The sequence below is a fragment of the Podarcis cretensis genome (assembly GCF_951804945.1).
Source record: "Podarcis cretensis genome assembly, chromosome: 5".
NCBI lineage: Eukaryota > Metazoa > Chordata > Lepidosauria > Squamata > Lacertidae > Podarcis > Podarcis cretensis.
The window spans coordinates 8,075,780-8,092,000 of NC_137174.1; the positions used below are offsets into that span (position 1 = coordinate 8,075,780).

Consider the following 16,221-nt stretch of genomic DNA (forward strand, 5'->3'; position numbering starts at 1 on the left):
CGGGGTCCTCCGCTGTGAGAGAGAGGGGCGTGTTGTGAGGAGACGGGTGGCGGCGGGCGGGCAGGCAGCCCCTCTCTTGCGAGACTTCTGCTGCGCTGCCAGGGGAAGCCGGAGGCGGCAGCGGCGGCTGAGGAGGCGGCCTGAGGGAGGAGGAAGAGGAAGGGATGGGGAGGGATGCAGAAGGGCGGCCATTCAGCGGCCGCCATGGGGCTGCAACTGCCTCATGCCAGGCTCACAGGTGGCATGGGCGAGAGTCTCTCTCCCTCCCTCTCTCTCGGGCGGGGAAGGGCCGATGGAACTCCTTGCGCCAGGACGCCAGGACTACGGCAGCCCCGACGTGCTGCTTAGCATCCCCTCCAACCAGTGCAGCATCTTAATGTAGTCATTTCCCCCTCTGCATCCTTTTCATAACTGTATTTTTTATAATTCATTTGTCCATCCATAGTTCAAATTTTTTCTACATGTTTTCTGTCAATCCTACCAACGTATGTGACTCTTGACAATAGCTTTTCAACTAAATTATAAACTTTCCCCATTCTTTATTAAAGAGGTCCTCTTCCTGGTTTCTAATTCTGCCTGTAAGCTTTGCCATCTCGACGTCGTTCATCAGTTTTGTCTTTGGTGGGAGCTGTAGACTTTTAGGATCATCTAGTCCAACCCCCTGCAAAACACAGTCAGTGGCAGCAAAAGCAGCATGGCTCCATCAGTGCCAGATTTCTGTATAAGCTAAGCCAAAATCCCTTATTTTGGCTGCTGATCCCTTATTTTCTTTTTCTTTTTTTAATAATATTTATTAAAAATTTTAAGGGTTACAAAAAACAAAAGCGAAAACACCATATTAAACAAAAACAAAACAACACATCACAATAAGGAAAAAAGAAGAAAAGAAAAAAAACCCACAACTCATCTTCCCATAACTTATCTTTCATTTGCTTGTTTCCTTGACCTCCTCACACCTCCCTTTTCTGTATTCTAATTGGGTTAACTATTTCAGCAAATTTCCAATTTTTGTTCTGCAATTTATCTCAATTTATCTCAATATGACGTAGCTTTACTTTCCCTCCTTTCACCAATTAACAGTCTATTTTTTCCTAAACCCTTATAACACTTCTGCTAAAACCACATAATTCGGTATTCTAATTCGGTTAACTATTTCAGCAAATTTCCAATTTTTGTTCTGCAATTTATCTCAACATGATGTAGCTTTGCTTTCCCTCCTTTCACCAATTAACAGTCCATTTTTTCCTAAACCCTTATAACACTTCTGCTAAAACCACATAACTCCATCCCAACATCCTTCTGATCCCTTCTTTTCCAATCTGTCAGTTGACAGCTCTGGCTCTGACAGCTGAGAGGCGGCGGAAGGGGCGGGCACGAGAGGGCGGAAGTGGCGGGGGGGAGCCGGGGGCGGGACGCGCGCCTGTCTGTCCGTCCGTCAGGCGGGGCAAGCCACGCCCCCTCCCGCCCCCTGCCTGAAGAAGGGAAGCTCCGCCTGAGGGGCCGCCAGGTGGCTCTTCTTGCCTTACCTGTAAACAAACGGCCCCGTTTGGCGGCCGTCGGAGCTGCCGGCTCGGCGTGAGGAGAAGCCGGGGGGGGGGGGAATCCCGTTCTGCCCGCCCACCGCGGCCTCTTCCCTCACGGCGGCTCCCTGGGCGAGGGAGAAACCCGCACTCTGCACATGCTCTGGGGCACCGCCGCCGCTGAGAAGGCCAGAGCAGCGGATAGCGCTGGGGAGGCTGGCTGCCTTGGGGGTCGGGGTTTAGCGCCGAAGAGGCGCCTTCCCAGCAGGGGGGGCAACTTGAATATGAAATATTGAGGGGGCAGGTGAGCCTGATCGATCACACACAATGCCCCCCAACTTTTGGAAGGGAATCCCGCCCCCTTCAAATATTTTATTTGGGGTGGGGGGAGGCAAAGGGACCACGTCCCCCCCCACCCCACCCCAAGAGCTGGCTCCGATGCTTCCCGGTTGACTTGGGGACCACTTGTTCCTCCCCCCGTGGATGTTTGCAGGAGAAATTGCAGAACAAGGGGTTGGGAGTAGGAGGCAAAAAGTTTGACAGGACACCACCGGGAGTGTCATCAAAGGGCTTTTCCCCCTGTGATTCCAGTCCTCTATGAGGATCTGTAAGAACTCTGCATCGCTTTTAAACTTTGGAAATGTTTTCTCCCCCCCTCCCCCCCCCCCCGGCACCCACCCCAAGAATTGCAAGCCAGCGAAAGCTTCTTGTAAATATTTTATTAAGGGTTTTCTTGTTTTACAGTGTAAGTGTAATGCCTCGTATTTTTTTCCCCCATGTAACATTTTTACAAATCCGTTTCGTTTGTTGAGGCATTAAGGGGAGAAGAAAAAAGAAAAGAAAAGAAAAAAGAAAGGGGGTGGAGGGAGGGGAGATGGATGGGGGTGGGGTCGGTTAGCGGTGTTTCTAAAGCTTCTTGTGACCAGAATTTCACTCGTGCGACTGCTCTGATTCTTTCAGGAAATGTCCGGACCGTTTCAAGAGATGTCTCAGGGAGCAGATGAGCTCTCTCATGATATGGCAGAGCACCTCGAAGAAATGGACACGTCGGATACCCAGTGGGGTTGGTTTTACTTGGCTGAATGTGGCAAGTGGCATATGTTTGAGGTAGTCATTTCTATAGATAGCCCACCCTGTTCAACATTCTGTTTTCCTGTCCTCGCACTCTGCAAAGTAGGTTGTTGTTTTCATTTCACAGATGGAAAAATGAGGCTAAGAATCTCTTGCAAGTTGTAGTATATTTTATAAATTTTATATTAAAATACATGAATGAACAACAACGTGCTCTGCTGGAAGTATCAGAGGGTTCAACTTTTATACAAATCTATGCACAATTGGAAAACAGTTTTAGGTGTTAGTTTCAATACCATATTTTGGTTTACAAAAATCAGATAACTGATTGCCAGTTCTTCACATCTCCGCTCCTCTACATGCAGCTGCTGGGTGACCTTGGGCCAGTCACACTTCTTTGAAGTCTCTCAGCCCCACTCACCTCACAGAGTGTGGGGGAGGAAGGGAAAGGAGAATGTTAGCCGCTTTGAGACTCCTTCGGGTAGTGATAAAGCAGGATATCAAATCCAAACTCTTCTTCTTCTTAGCAACCTTTTACATTATATTGTTTACTCTTGTCTTCACTTAATTTAGATAGCTTTGCTTATTGCCATGCTTTCTTTATCAATTCTTTTGTTGTAGGAAATTTTGCAGAATGCCAGTTATTTGCAATAACTGATTTTGTAACAGTGGATAAATCAATTCCTTTGACTTCAGTGGTGCTTACTCACGTCCAGTTGTGTGTAGTATTGCAGTTCAAAACAAGGACATTGTTCCGATTAATAATAAAGGTTGAAGGAGACCCCAGCCTACAGCTTTTGCAGAATTAATTATGCTGGGTTTATTAGGTGTAAGATGCCGTGAATGCAAAATCTCAAACAAAGAATTTTCGAAAATTTAAATGATAACTTTGGCAGTTCTTCTGTACTTCCAACATTTACAAAATCTTGTAGCTGAAAGTATTAAAACTACTGAGGCCCCTCTGCATTTATTCTCCTAAATTCTTCTAAAATTCACTCTAAAATGCTGTGCTAATAATTATTGGGTCACTTGTTTATCACCTTTAAAAGTGTGCTTTTCATTTGTTTTGAAGACTGATTCTACTAGCCAGTGTTCACTTAGCAGTGAAGACATTGAAGGGATGTTCAAAATTAATCCACAAGGTTCCATTTCTTTTACAACTGCAAAATTCGACTATGTGCTGGACTTTTCAGGTATGTATATCTATTTACTAAGAAGGTATAAGACGTTTATAAGCCAGGGGAAATATCCTATGTTGTAATTGGGAAGTTTTCTGATTGCGTGGGTGAATAATTAACAGAAAACTTTTACTTGTAGTAAGGCATATGATGCAGTAAGTATGTTGAAGAGAAGCACATTTGTATGGGTTACTGCCTGGGAGACTTACTTGATTGATTTTTATCACATTATCGGTGGTTTACGACATTTTAAAACACAAGTTTAACTTATTCTTACACCCTTATTAAGTTCACAGTACCTTAGCATTGGGACGCAGGTAGTGCTGTGGGTTAAACCACAGAGCCTAGGACTTGCTGATCAGAAGGTGAGCAGTTCGAATCCCCGCGACAGGGTGAGCTCCTGTTGCTTGGTCCCTGCTCCTGCCAACCTAGCAGTTCAAAAGCACGTCAAAGTGCAAGTAGTGCAGCGGGAAGGTAAACGGCGTTTCTGTGTGCTGCTCTGGTTCACCAGAAGCAGCTTAGTCATGCTGGCCACATGACCCGGAAGCTGTACGCCAGCTCCCTCGGCCAATAAAGCGAGATGAGCGCCGCAACCCCAGAGTCAGCCACGACTGGACCTAATGGTCAGGGGTCCCTTTACCTTTACCTTTTACCTTAGCATTTGGTATGGCTTATTCTGTGAGCTGTCCTATGTGTCCTGCCCAGAGGTCTTGAAGACAAGATAGGATAGAATGCAGTAACTCAGTATAAATATAGTGTGAATAAGGAGTGAGAGCAGGATACTAACAAAAGGGAAAGTTGTCCCACCGCCCCCAGTGTGTGTTTCCTTAAAGCTTGTAAGAAAGGGCAAGAGCCATATTTGAACATATCAAATCAATTTACCTACAATAGATTTTGATTGGTTTGTGAACTGATCATTGGTGCACTTTTATGTGCTGTTAACTGAAATTCCCATGAAAGAACACTGAAAAAAGTGCTCGGCAAAATTCTGTCTGTCCATTTTCTAGACCAGCTTTTCCCACCCTGGTGCTCTCCAAATATTGGGACTAAAACTCTCATTACTCCTGATCTGGAGGGCACCAGCGTGTGGCAGGCTGATTTAGATTTTGGCTAACTCTGGTTTTTTACACAGGGATGAAACAAACTAACCAAACAACTGGAAAAGAACGTCCCATAAAAAGAGCTCCATTTTCTATCACTGCCTTCAGGTAACAGTCACTCACATTGTCCTTGTGACATAGTTATTTTTTTCTTTAAAATGTTTTAGTGTCCTGTTAGGTCAGGCTTCCTCAACCTCGGCTCTCCAGATGTTTTTGGCCTACAATTCCCATGAGCCCTAGCTAGCAGGACCAGTGGTCAGAGATGATGGGAATTGTAGTCTCAACATCTGGAGGGCCAAGGTTGAGGAAGCCTGTTTTAGGTTAATGCTGATAGCCTTCCCCCCACCTTGAGTATATTAAAATGCAAAAGACAGATGAAACTATATTCACAGTTCATCACTTGGTGCACCTCAGACATTGTGGAAACAAATTATCGTAGCCATTTTGCAATACAGTGGTACCTCGGGTTAAGTACTTAATTCGTTCCGGAGCTCCGTTCTTAACCTGAAACTGTTCTTAGCCTGAAGCACCACTTTAGCTAATGGGGCCTCCTGCTGCTGCTGCTGCTGCTCCGCCGGAGCACAATTTCTGTTCTCATCCTGAAGCAAAGTTCTTAACACAAGGTACTATTTCTGGGTTAGCGGAGTCCGTAACCTGAAGCGTCTGTAACCCAAGGTACCACTGTATCTGATGCAATTTATACACCAGCCCTATATTTACTTCATTTCTATTTTTTTTCTTTTTAACTTTGCATCCCTGAAAACTTTCAGTTTTGAATGAGCTCTTGCAGTCCGCCGAGGAAAAGTTATTTTGTTCAAGCCTCATTGAATAGAAGCTGTGCAAAGTACATTATTTATTTCCTTGTTTTCATCTCTCTTCCTCCTTTGATTAACTTCTTGATCATCTAAACAAGTAAGATATTCAATAAGGAAAAAGGAATGGGTTGGTGAATCAGACTTAATTACTTCAAGGGAAAGAGCAGCACTGAACTAGATGGGCCAGTGGCATCACTAGGTTTAAGGCAGCTTCCTAACCTTTCCAGAACTTATTTTTAAAAATAATCTAAGATCATTTCCTCTTCAGGTGATCTCTTACATTTTCTTAGTTTTCTGGGTTCTCCCTAGGACAAAGAAGTGGGAATAAGTTAAGTAACCTCTGCCCATTGTAGGAAAATTGGAGAAAACATAACTAAATAGGCACATCTAAAACCTTAAACTTAAGGTTCTAATTCAGCAAATCATTAAAGCACCTGATTGACTGATTATTTTCTTTTTATTCTGCCCTTATTGTTCAAAAACAAAATCTAAAGAGGAAACTAAAACTCTTTCCAATCCTTTACATTTTTGTAAATGTACATTTTGCATTTTGTGTACTATTTCTGTCTTGAGTGGGGGATGTGACAGCGTACTGACTACTCCTTTTGTGCTTAAAGTTTCATCTGTGAAAATCAGTCTATCCCCATGCCTTCACACTGGGAGAATGTAAATTCAGAAGAGCCATACCAGGTAAGACCTTAGTAGGTTATTTTGAAAACGTTAGAAGCAAAGGACTTAATGCATCTGGGTAAAGTTCCTTGTTTCTCTCTCCTTCAGCTAATTACTTTGCATAAGCTGACAAATGAATATAAGGAGGTTGCTAGCCAGTTTGGGAAAACAATGGATAGTAATCGGATTAGAAGAATTCAGAGAATTCAGAATCTAGACCTGTGGGAATTCTTTTGCAGGTGAGACTATTTTTAAAGTGGTTTTTGTGCTAAATAGCATCTCTTTTAAAGACAGATCATTTTAGTATTTACATTGACTTAATTTCAAACTTAAAATTCATGTTTCCTTCGTTTCATTCTGAATCAGACCTGTCTTTATCGGCCTTGCAGTGCATGTCTTGCATTCTTTTCTCTTTTAATACATTGTGCACTGAGCCCCAAACTACATAAATGGCCAGTGTCAACCCATATCTCCTACTAGCTCACCCTGGTAATGTTTTAATTAAAAGATAACATTGTTATTGTGGTCCTGACAGTTGACTCTACAAGTTTTGGTTGTTGTTGTTTTAAAAATTCTTTCGCGCTCTTCATCTGAGGATCAGAGGGCAGTTTACAGTATAAAAACACAAAAATCCATCGCATAATAACAAACAAATTCAATTATTTAGGTTTAACTGACTTGAGTTGGCCTGCTCAAATGTCACATTTCAATTCAAAGTCCCCAAATATTGTTGTTGAAGGTTGCAGGAGTTGAAAAAAACTGGACCAGTCTGCACGTTTTCTTCATCACAGAAATGCCACTTGAAATGTTCTTTGCATGATCTTTTTACATAACATTGACTCATCATGATTTTCCCTTGATCTGTTTTGTATTTCCATGCCAAAATATATCCATGTCATTAATGTGCTAATTCATAAAGTGCTCTGGCAGCAGAAACCTTGTCGAAACCAGTATGATTTATTCATCCTTTCAATTAGACCTGCATAACTTAAGTAGCCTACCTGCCAGAGGAAAACAAAAACAACTTTTCTGAATCCTCCCTGCCTGGTTATCTAGAAACATGTCTTAACACAGGCAGCTGGGCAAGTGTCTGCTTACATGCCTGTAAAATGTTTTAGAAATTGCCGTTTTAGGGCCTCTTTAATCCGCTTTTTTATAATTAGTTTCCTAGCTGTATGCAGATACTTACAGAAATACATTAAGCAAAGATCTGCTATTTGTTTTGCGTAATGATTTCTCAGCCAAGAACCCCACAACAGGAAATTCACTGGTCTCCAATGGTTGCGCCGAAACTATTTTATAGGTCAGCATCAACAATATTTGCTAGCAGTAGATCAGTTAATGGGTTTTGCATGATGAATTATAGTGATATCCCAGTGTTGGTTTTTTGAATTTCTTTAGAGCTCTGATTTATAAAATATCAAATTTCTAATGTGTGTGATTGTGTGGTAGAAAGGACTGTATTAGTTCATGCAGCTGGTGTATGGAGAATATTATTTTTGAAATGTTACCTTGTGTAACTAAAAAAGCCACAAAACATTTCTGCAAGTAGAAGACTAGTTTATCAGTGATCTGGCCTAGGTCTCCCCCTGCGTTGACAAGTGCAGTCTCCTACCTGCAGTCTGCAGTCTATTTTTTAAATACTACCTCTTCAACTGTGAGATGGCAATGGCTTTCCGACCTTGGCTTTTGCTTTGCCCACATTTTTATTCTAGTAGCGTATTACCATTACAAATTGTTTGTTATTTTGTCCTTTTGACAGGAAAAAGGCTCAGCTAAAGAAGAAAAGAGGTGTCTCCTTCATTAATGAACATATGTTGTTTCATGGCACCAGCAGTGAATTCGTGGAAGCCATCTGCATTCATAACTTTGACTGGAGAATCAACGGCATGCATGCTGCTGTATATGGAAAAGGCAAGGGGCTGCATGAGATATCTTTTATGGGTTTGCATACACATTATGTTCTTGCAGCTTTCTCCTAGTTAAATGTTTTACCACAAAGTAGTTTCATGCTGCCCTTGTGAGCATCCCTTAATTAATCTGAAAAAAAGTCTTGCTAAGGGTCAGAATTGAGAGCCATAAATTAGAGCTAATCCCAGAAATTAGACCCGCGGCAAATCACCAACAAGTTCCCAAGCACACCCACTAGTCCTTGAGTGAGTGATGTTCCTAGGAAACGTAAGCAAGGACTGGAATTGGCGCACCATGATCTGGATTTCTCTGGAAGCTTTCCACATAGTCCCAGCAACCAATCGCAGAGCAGGTGGTGCATATACTGCTTCCACTTCCGGCTGCTATCCAGTGGTGTGGGTCAGGAAGTGTGTGACATCATTATATTTTATCGTGTGTTTCCATTGATACATGTTTCAGGCCATGGGTTGGCAAACTAAGGGCCGCGGGCCAGATCAGGCCCAATTGCCTTCTGGATCCGGCCCTTGGACAGTCGGAATCGCCGCGTGGATCGCCAGTGCGTGCGTTCTTTTCCTCTCCCTCTCCCTCACACAGTGGTGGCGCCTCCTCCCTCCCTCCTCCTGGCTTCTCTCCGCCCTGCCTAGAGGAGGAAGGGGGCTGGGCTTTGTTGGTGCCAGCGGCAGCAGCAGCGCTCAAGCAGCTGCCATTTTAAGCAGCCCCTCTCCAGAGCCCTTTTGCGCACTGGTCATCATCCCTCTGCCGCTGCCGCCAGCCCCTGCTGCTCGCAAGACACAGGTAAGCAGCCACCAGGGCTCGTGGTGCTCTTGCATCATTTTTTTTTCCAAAATATAGTCCAGCCCACCACAAGGTCTGAGGGACAGTGGACCAGCCCCCCGCTGAAAAAGTTTGCTGGCCCCTGTTTTAGGCGATAGGTAAAGGTAAAGGGACCCCTGACCGTTAGGTCCAGTCGTGACCGACTCTGGGGTTGTGGCGCTCATCTCGCTTTATTGGCCGAGGGAGCCGGCGTACAGCTTCCGGGTCATGTGGCCAGCATGACTAAGCCGCTTCTGGCGAACCAGAGCAGCGCACTGAAACGCCGTTTACCTTCCTGCCAGAGCGGTACCTATTTATCTACTTGCACTTTGACGTGCTTTCGAACTGCTAGGTTCGAGCAACGGGAGCTCATCCCGTTACGGCGATTTGAACTGCCGACCTTCTGATTGGCAAGTCCTAGGCTCTGTGGTTTAACCTACAGCGCCACCCGCATCCCTAGAAGTGGGGATTTGACACGGTTGCCATTTTGGGCAGCAATCCCATGCCTTTGATCATGTGTGATTCCACCCTCAGGCTTCAGTAAGTAGGATGACTGTATTTCTGGACTATGCTCAAGCACTTTTTTTTTTCTGTAGGGACGTATTTCGCAAGGGATGCTTTATATTCCAGCCGCTTCTGCAAAGATGATTTGAAGCATGGCAGCACATTACAGATTCATGGAGTTGACCTGCAACTTCAGATGTTTTGGAAGCATAAAGTGATGTTTCTCGCTCGTGTATTGACCGGGGACTATGTTAACGGGGACTCCAAATACGTGAGACCACCTTCAAAGGATGGGAGCTTTGTGAATTTATATGACAGCTGTGTAGACAGCACCTGGAACCCGAAGATTTTTGTCATCTTTGATGCCAACCAGATCTATCCAGAATATTTAATAGAGTTCAGCTGACTGAGCTGAGTGGCGGTATTTAATTTGTTTGCTGAAGAAAATAAAACTTACTTCGTGGATAAGTGTTTGGCAGAATGGAAGTATGAAGCTTGACTAACTTCAAATTTCAGATCATTTAAATTTCAAATCCTACAATGCTTCATAAGCACGGTTATTGATCGTGCTACATTACATATGGCCATTAATCTTGGAACCTGGGCCAAATAGGAATTGAAAATATCAGGGCAACAATTGGTTCAGCTTGCTTACTTCACAATCTGTCACCTGTCAAAACTGGCTGTATCATAAAATTCAAGTAACCGGCAGAGCTGGGTGGTTCTTCAGTAGGCTTGTAACATCCAACTTAAATTTATCCCTGTGATAAGATGATCAGCCGATTTGGCTAAAAGTGAGATATACTGCTCATATCCAAATGGACATTTTATAAAATGCGAATTAGGTTTGGCATGTTATAAATCCTGCAGCTTTCCTACAGCCACCAGTTCAAAGTGTTGCTGCTGACCTTTAAAGCCCTAAACAGTCTCGGCCCAATATACCTGAAGGAGTGTCTCCACCTCCATCGTTCTGTCTGGACACTGAGGTCTAGCGCCAAGGGCCTTCTGGCGGTTCCCTCCCTCCAAGAAGTGAGGTTACAGGGAACCAGGCAGAGGGCCTTCTCGGTGGTGGTGCCCACCCTGTGGAACACCCTCCCATCAGATGTCAAAGAAATAGGCAACTATATGACTTTTAGAAGACATCTGAAGGCAGGCCTGTTTAGGGAAGCTTTTAATATTTGATGTTTTATTGTGTTTTTAATATTCTGTTGGAAGCTGCCCAGAGGGGCTGGGAAACCCTGTCAGATGGGTGGTTTATAAATAAATTATTATTATTATTATTATTATTATTACTACTACTACTACTACTATTATTACAGCCACTGAAGTGGAACGGGGGCTCAAGTCCAAAGGGATGGTAGGCATTATGGAGTAGAGCTAATCGTCAGACCAAATATTTATGGTAGCATCTTGTTCCAGTCTCAGTAAAACCAAAAGCCTACATTCGCACAGGAATATGAGAATAGGTACATGACAGCATGAACCAAGGGTCATGTGATGAGGGCTCTACCCTGTGTCTGAACTTCTCTATAGTGGGGTGGGAGAGCTGGGGGAAAATTCACACCTGGCAACCCATGTGCCCCTTTGGTTTCAGATAGTACATGGTTTAAAAAGCCCAGGGCACAAATGTTGACGACCCTCTAGCGGCTACGATGGCTCATTTACCAGAAGCAATGTATTTAGCATTAACTCTGGACGTGTATACGTGATTCTAACCAAACTAAGCCTCCTAAATCAAAATATACATCAGGATTAACCCCCCAAATATATACACAGTGGTGCCCCGCAAGACAAACGCCTCGCAAGACAGAAAACCCGCTAGACGAAATGGTTTTCCCTTTTGGAGGCGCTTCGCAAAACGAATTTCCCTATGGGCTTGCTTTGCAAGACGAAAATGTCTTGCGAGTTCCTGCGGGTTTTTTCCCTTTTCCCTCCCTTTTCCTAAGCCGCTAAGCCGCTTATCAGCTGATCTGCTGATAAGCCGCTTAACAGCTGATCCGCTAAAAGCCGCTAAGCCGCTAATAGCGGTAATCCGCTAAGCTGTCAATGGGCTTGCTTCGCAAGTCGAAAAAACCGCTATACAAAGAGCCTCACGGAACGGATTAATTTCGTCTTGCGAGGCACCACTGTATTAGAATCGTAGAAAGGGACCCCAAGAGTCATTTAGTCCACCCCTGAAAATAACGCCCGTAAAACCTGTATTTACTCAATTTAACAGCATCTCATCTCATGATTCACGCTGTCACTAAAGAAAAAATTATAGATAAGCTGTCTCCTCTGGGCCTGAGCGTTACATTATTTTCAGCTCTCCCACCCAGCACCAGCCCCATATTTAATGCACTATTGTGTGGCGGATGTAGCCAGGTGAACTAACACCAAGTCCCACTGAATTCAATGATATCTGAGACACTTTTCTGTGTTCTACTTAGGGCTTGCCCACATGCCTAGAAAGCAGGGACCCGAGAGGTTTTCCACTTGCCTCGTACTTTCTAGGCACAGGTCTGAGCGGTTTTGCATTTGCCCTATGGATTACCGTATTTTTTGCTTTATAAGACTAACTTTTTCCCTCCTAAAAGGTACGGGGAAATGTGTGTGCGTCTTATGGAGCGAATGCAGGCTGCGCAGCTATCCCAGAAGCCAGAACAGCAAGAGGGATTGCTGCTTTCACTGCACAGTGATCCCTCTTGCTGTTCTGGCTTCTGAGATTCAGATTTTTTGTTGTTGTTGTTTTCCTCCTCCAAAAACTAGGTGCGTCATGTGGTCTGGTGCGTCTTATAGAGCGAAAAATACAGTATTACCCCCTCCCCCCCGGAAAACGTGATGTTTACCACTAAATTGGAAGAAATGGCAATCTGTGGAGCCTCGATAAGGAAGCTGCTGTTTTTAGAGGAAGCACTGTGAGGAAGCACTGTTCATCAGGCAATGGCTTTTCCCACCTGCCTTGCTCCCCCCACCAGCCCTAGGGGCCTTTCCCAAACCATGACTTTAGGAACAGCAGAAGCAGCTGAGAAGAGAGAAGAGGTCAGGGGTATTTATTTTTTTTAAAAAAATTATAAGTTGTGTGTCTTTGCTTCTCAATTTGTATTGCATTATTTTATGCACTGTTGACTTGCTGTTATTTTTATGGATTCTAGTTTCAGAAATTATTTATTGTAATTGTTAAGAGTGAATTTCTGTTTAATGTTTGCTGATATTTAATTTTATTGTGTGCTATTATAATCTAATGGATTATTTAATATTACATTTTTTTAGATATACGTTGTTTATTTTAAAGGTTTTTTTTATTATGGCATTTTTGTATTGGATCAGATTGTGTGGTGTGTGGGATCTTTGTTGTTTCTTCAGCTTGTAAACCACCTAGTGTACAGTAGTATAGAAAGACGGTACAGTGGTACCTCGGGTTAAGAACTTAATTCATTCTGCAGGTCCATTTTTAACCTGAAACTCTTCTTAACCTGAGGTACCGCTTTAGCTAATGAGGCCTCCAGCTGCTGCTGCGCAGTTTCTATTCTCATCCTGAAGCAAAATTCTTAACCCGAGGTACTATTTCTGGGTTAGCGGAGTCTGTAACCTGAAGCATCTGTAACCTGAGGTACCACTGTATACGAATTAAAAGTGAAATGAAATGAAAGAGCTTCAGCTGGCTGGCTAAACCAGGTGAGGGTAGCCAATGGGTCTTGAACCCGGGACTAATAGTGGATCCAACGGTCAAGGTGGTTTCTACATGATTCTATGTGCTGTTAGTGGAAGGGAGGGGCAGATGGGGCTCATCAACCTGGGAAGGTAGACATCTAGGAGAAGGAAAACTGACCCTAAACTTCTGCCGCCTTGTGAGATACCTTTCAGAGAAGAAAAGGCTAAGGAGCCTACACAAGTCCAGAGTGGAGTCCCTAAGGCAGTTGGACAGTGCTTTGTACTCCTCCTTCCTGTAACTTCCTGTAACTCCTGCAGACGTACAAGCTGGTGACAAAGTGTATTGCTCTGATTTACTTTGGACACATCAGTGAGTTGGGTTGGGGGGAGTCTTGTCGTCTGGGCAGCCCAGGACGTCCAGAAACACTGCCCAGGTTTGCACCCTGGGGAGGTCACTTCAGTGCTGGTAGTGCAGCAAAAACACTGCAGGATGCAGCTGTTACCAACCAATCAGCTTGACATTGATACCAGGAAAGGTACTGGGGCAGATAATTAAACGGTCAGTCCGTGAGCGCTTAGGATGCTGTGGTTCCTAAGCTGCAGCCTGGAATAGCGTTGGCTTTTTATGCTGCTGCATCACACTGTTGGCTCATGTTAAGCTTGTGGTGTACTAAAACCCCCAGAGCCTCCAAAACTCTGGCTAACCTCGCTCAGCAGTTTCATGTAGATGTTAAATAGTATAGGGGATAAAATTGAGCCCCAATAAATCCCACATTGAAGGCTCCATGGGGCCAAAGAACACTCCCCATGCTTCGCCTTCTGGAAATGACATTCCAAGGAGGACCAGAACCACCGCAAAGCAGTGCCACTCATCCGCAACTCGTACAGCTGCTCCAGAAGGATTACCAGGGTGAAAGTTGCTGAAAGGTTGTGGGAAATTAACAAGGACGCATTTCTGTGCCAAAACAGGGGTCTAAACCGTGATTGAAATGGGTCTACAAAATCAGATTCCTCCAGTGCCTGGATCTGATCCATGACTCAAGAACCTTGCCCAAGAAGGGGCGATTTGCAACTGGCTGGAAAAGGTACCCCTGACCGTTAGGTCCAGTCACGGATGACTCTGGAGTTGTGTGCTCATCTCGCTCTATAGGCCGAGGGAGCCGGCGTTTGTCCGCAGACAGCTTCCAAGTCATGTGGCCAGCATGACTAAGCTGCTTCTGGCGAACCAGAGCAGCACACAGAAACGCCGTTTACCTTCCCGCTGGAGCGGTACCTATTTATCTACTTGCACTGGTGTGCTTTCGAACTGCTAGGTTGGCAGGAGCTGGGACCAAACAATGGGAGCTTACACCGTTGCGGGGATTCAAACCACCAACCTTCTGATTAGCAAGCCCTAGGCTCTGTGGTTTAGACCACAGTTACTTAGATTTCTCAGTCCAGGGAGGGTTTCTGAAGGACTGGTTTCACTACTGCCTCCTTCAAGCAGGCATGCTAAACATTTGAACTTTCCGGTAACCAGAGCGGTTCAACAGTGAAACAGACTCCCACGGAAGGTAGTAGATTCTCCTTTACTGGTGTTTTTTCAACAATGGTGGACTAGGTCTCTTCCCACTGTACAATTCTATGATAAGGTAAGTTAAAGGAATAGGATTACACACAGCTTCCACCAACATCGCTGCTCCCCTGGGTTTTAATGGGGCATCAGAACCTTGACATTTGAACGTCAGAACGTCTCTAAGCCAATGAGAACATGCATTTCTTAACAAGCATGAGGAAAGTACCTCATTAGTTTTCACCAAAATCAGAAATCCCCATTTAAATGAAATAAAAAGGGTAAGTATCCGTTTTAACCTGCTGTACCTTTGGCAATTTTTATTGGATTGGGCCGAAAATCGACACATTTTATACCATTTGTCTGATAATAAATGTTGGAAATGTAAAGAACATTCTTTCACCTCTGGTGGACCTGCCCTAAAGTGAAGGCCTTCTGGGAAATGATATATAATGAGCTGAAGAAGGTATTTAGGTATACCTTTACTAAGAAACCAGAGGCCTTCCTTCTGGGTATTGTCGGCCAGAAGGTGTTAAAGAAGGACCGAACATTTTTTATGTATGCAACAACGGCAGCAAGGATACTCATCGCTAAGAATTGGAAAACTCAAGATCTACCCACACTGGAAGAGTGGCAGATGCAGCTGATAGACTATATGCAACTGGCAGAGATGACTGGCAGGATCCGAGACCTGGGAGAAGAGAGGGTTGAGGAGGACTGGGGGAAATTTAAGACTTATTTACAGAAATACTGCAATTTGGTTGAATGCTAAGAAGGATGTTAGATCATAAATAATTGCCTACCATTGAATTAGATTTGATTTTGATGATAAGTGAGAAATAAGGAAAATATAAATTTATTTTGGAGAATTGTTAGATTTTACCTAAATGAGCGGTGATAAATATTGTAAACAAGTGGGTAATTTGCTTGGAAAAAATCTTTTGCAACGATGTAAGTGGGAGCGGGAGATGAGAGGGAGTCCAAAGAAGAGACGAAATTATGTTATGATATAAGTAATTTTTATTTATGCATTTGTATTCAAAAATCTTAATAAATACGAAATTAAAAAAAAAAAAACGAAAATCGACACATTTGTAGACCATGAAAGCCAAGATTCAAGTTTTTAGGTCAACAGGTATAATTTTTTAAGCAGCATAATATTGAGGCTTCTAATGGTGGAACTATTTGTGGGGTGGTGGTTGTTGTTTTTGCCACGCCCCTATAATAAGGAATGAAGATGCTATTTGCCTTTCTGTTTCTTGATATGGGATAAGTATAATAATTAGGTTGCTGAGGATTTTATTGTTTTAGAATTGTAGTATTCTGTTGCCATTGCCTTATAATGATGGAATGCCTTGAATAATGTGGTTTGCAAATGTCTCAGGCCTTGATAACCTTGCCCTTCTTGAATTTATGTAAGCCCTGTTCAAATCTGCCCAAGTTGATGAATGTCGC

At 43.7% G+C, this 16,221-nt stretch overlaps 2 protein-coding genes across 2 annotated transcripts in view; both read left to right on the forward strand.

Annotated features, from left to right (window-relative positions):
- The first annotated feature begins 1,757 nt into the window (after window positions 1–1,757).
- On the forward strand, window positions 1,758–10,049 carry PARP11 (poly(ADP-ribose) polymerase family member 11). The gene is made up of 8 exons (XM_079975541.1): window positions 1,758–1,824; window positions 2,481–2,627; window positions 3,664–3,784; window positions 4,902–4,977; window positions 6,302–6,374; window positions 6,462–6,592; window positions 8,116–8,267; window positions 9,674–10,049. The coding sequence occupies exons 2-8, from the start codon at window positions 2,484–2,486 to the stop codon at window positions 9,985–9,987; spliced, it is 1,011 nt and encodes a 336-aa protein (XP_079831667.1). The 5' UTR covers window positions 1,758–1,824; window positions 2,481–2,483; the 3' UTR covers window positions 9,988–10,049.
- A 4,708-nt stretch (window positions 10,050–14,757) lies between these two features.
- CRACR2A (calcium release activated channel regulator 2A) overlaps window positions 14,758–16,221 on the forward strand; it is a 54,157-nt gene continuing 52,693 nt past the window's right edge. The window contains exon 1 of the mRNA XM_079975195.1: window positions 14,758–14,845. The gene's annotated coding sequence lies outside the window, so the exon portion shown is untranslated. The remainder of the gene's footprint in view (window positions 14,846–16,221) is intronic.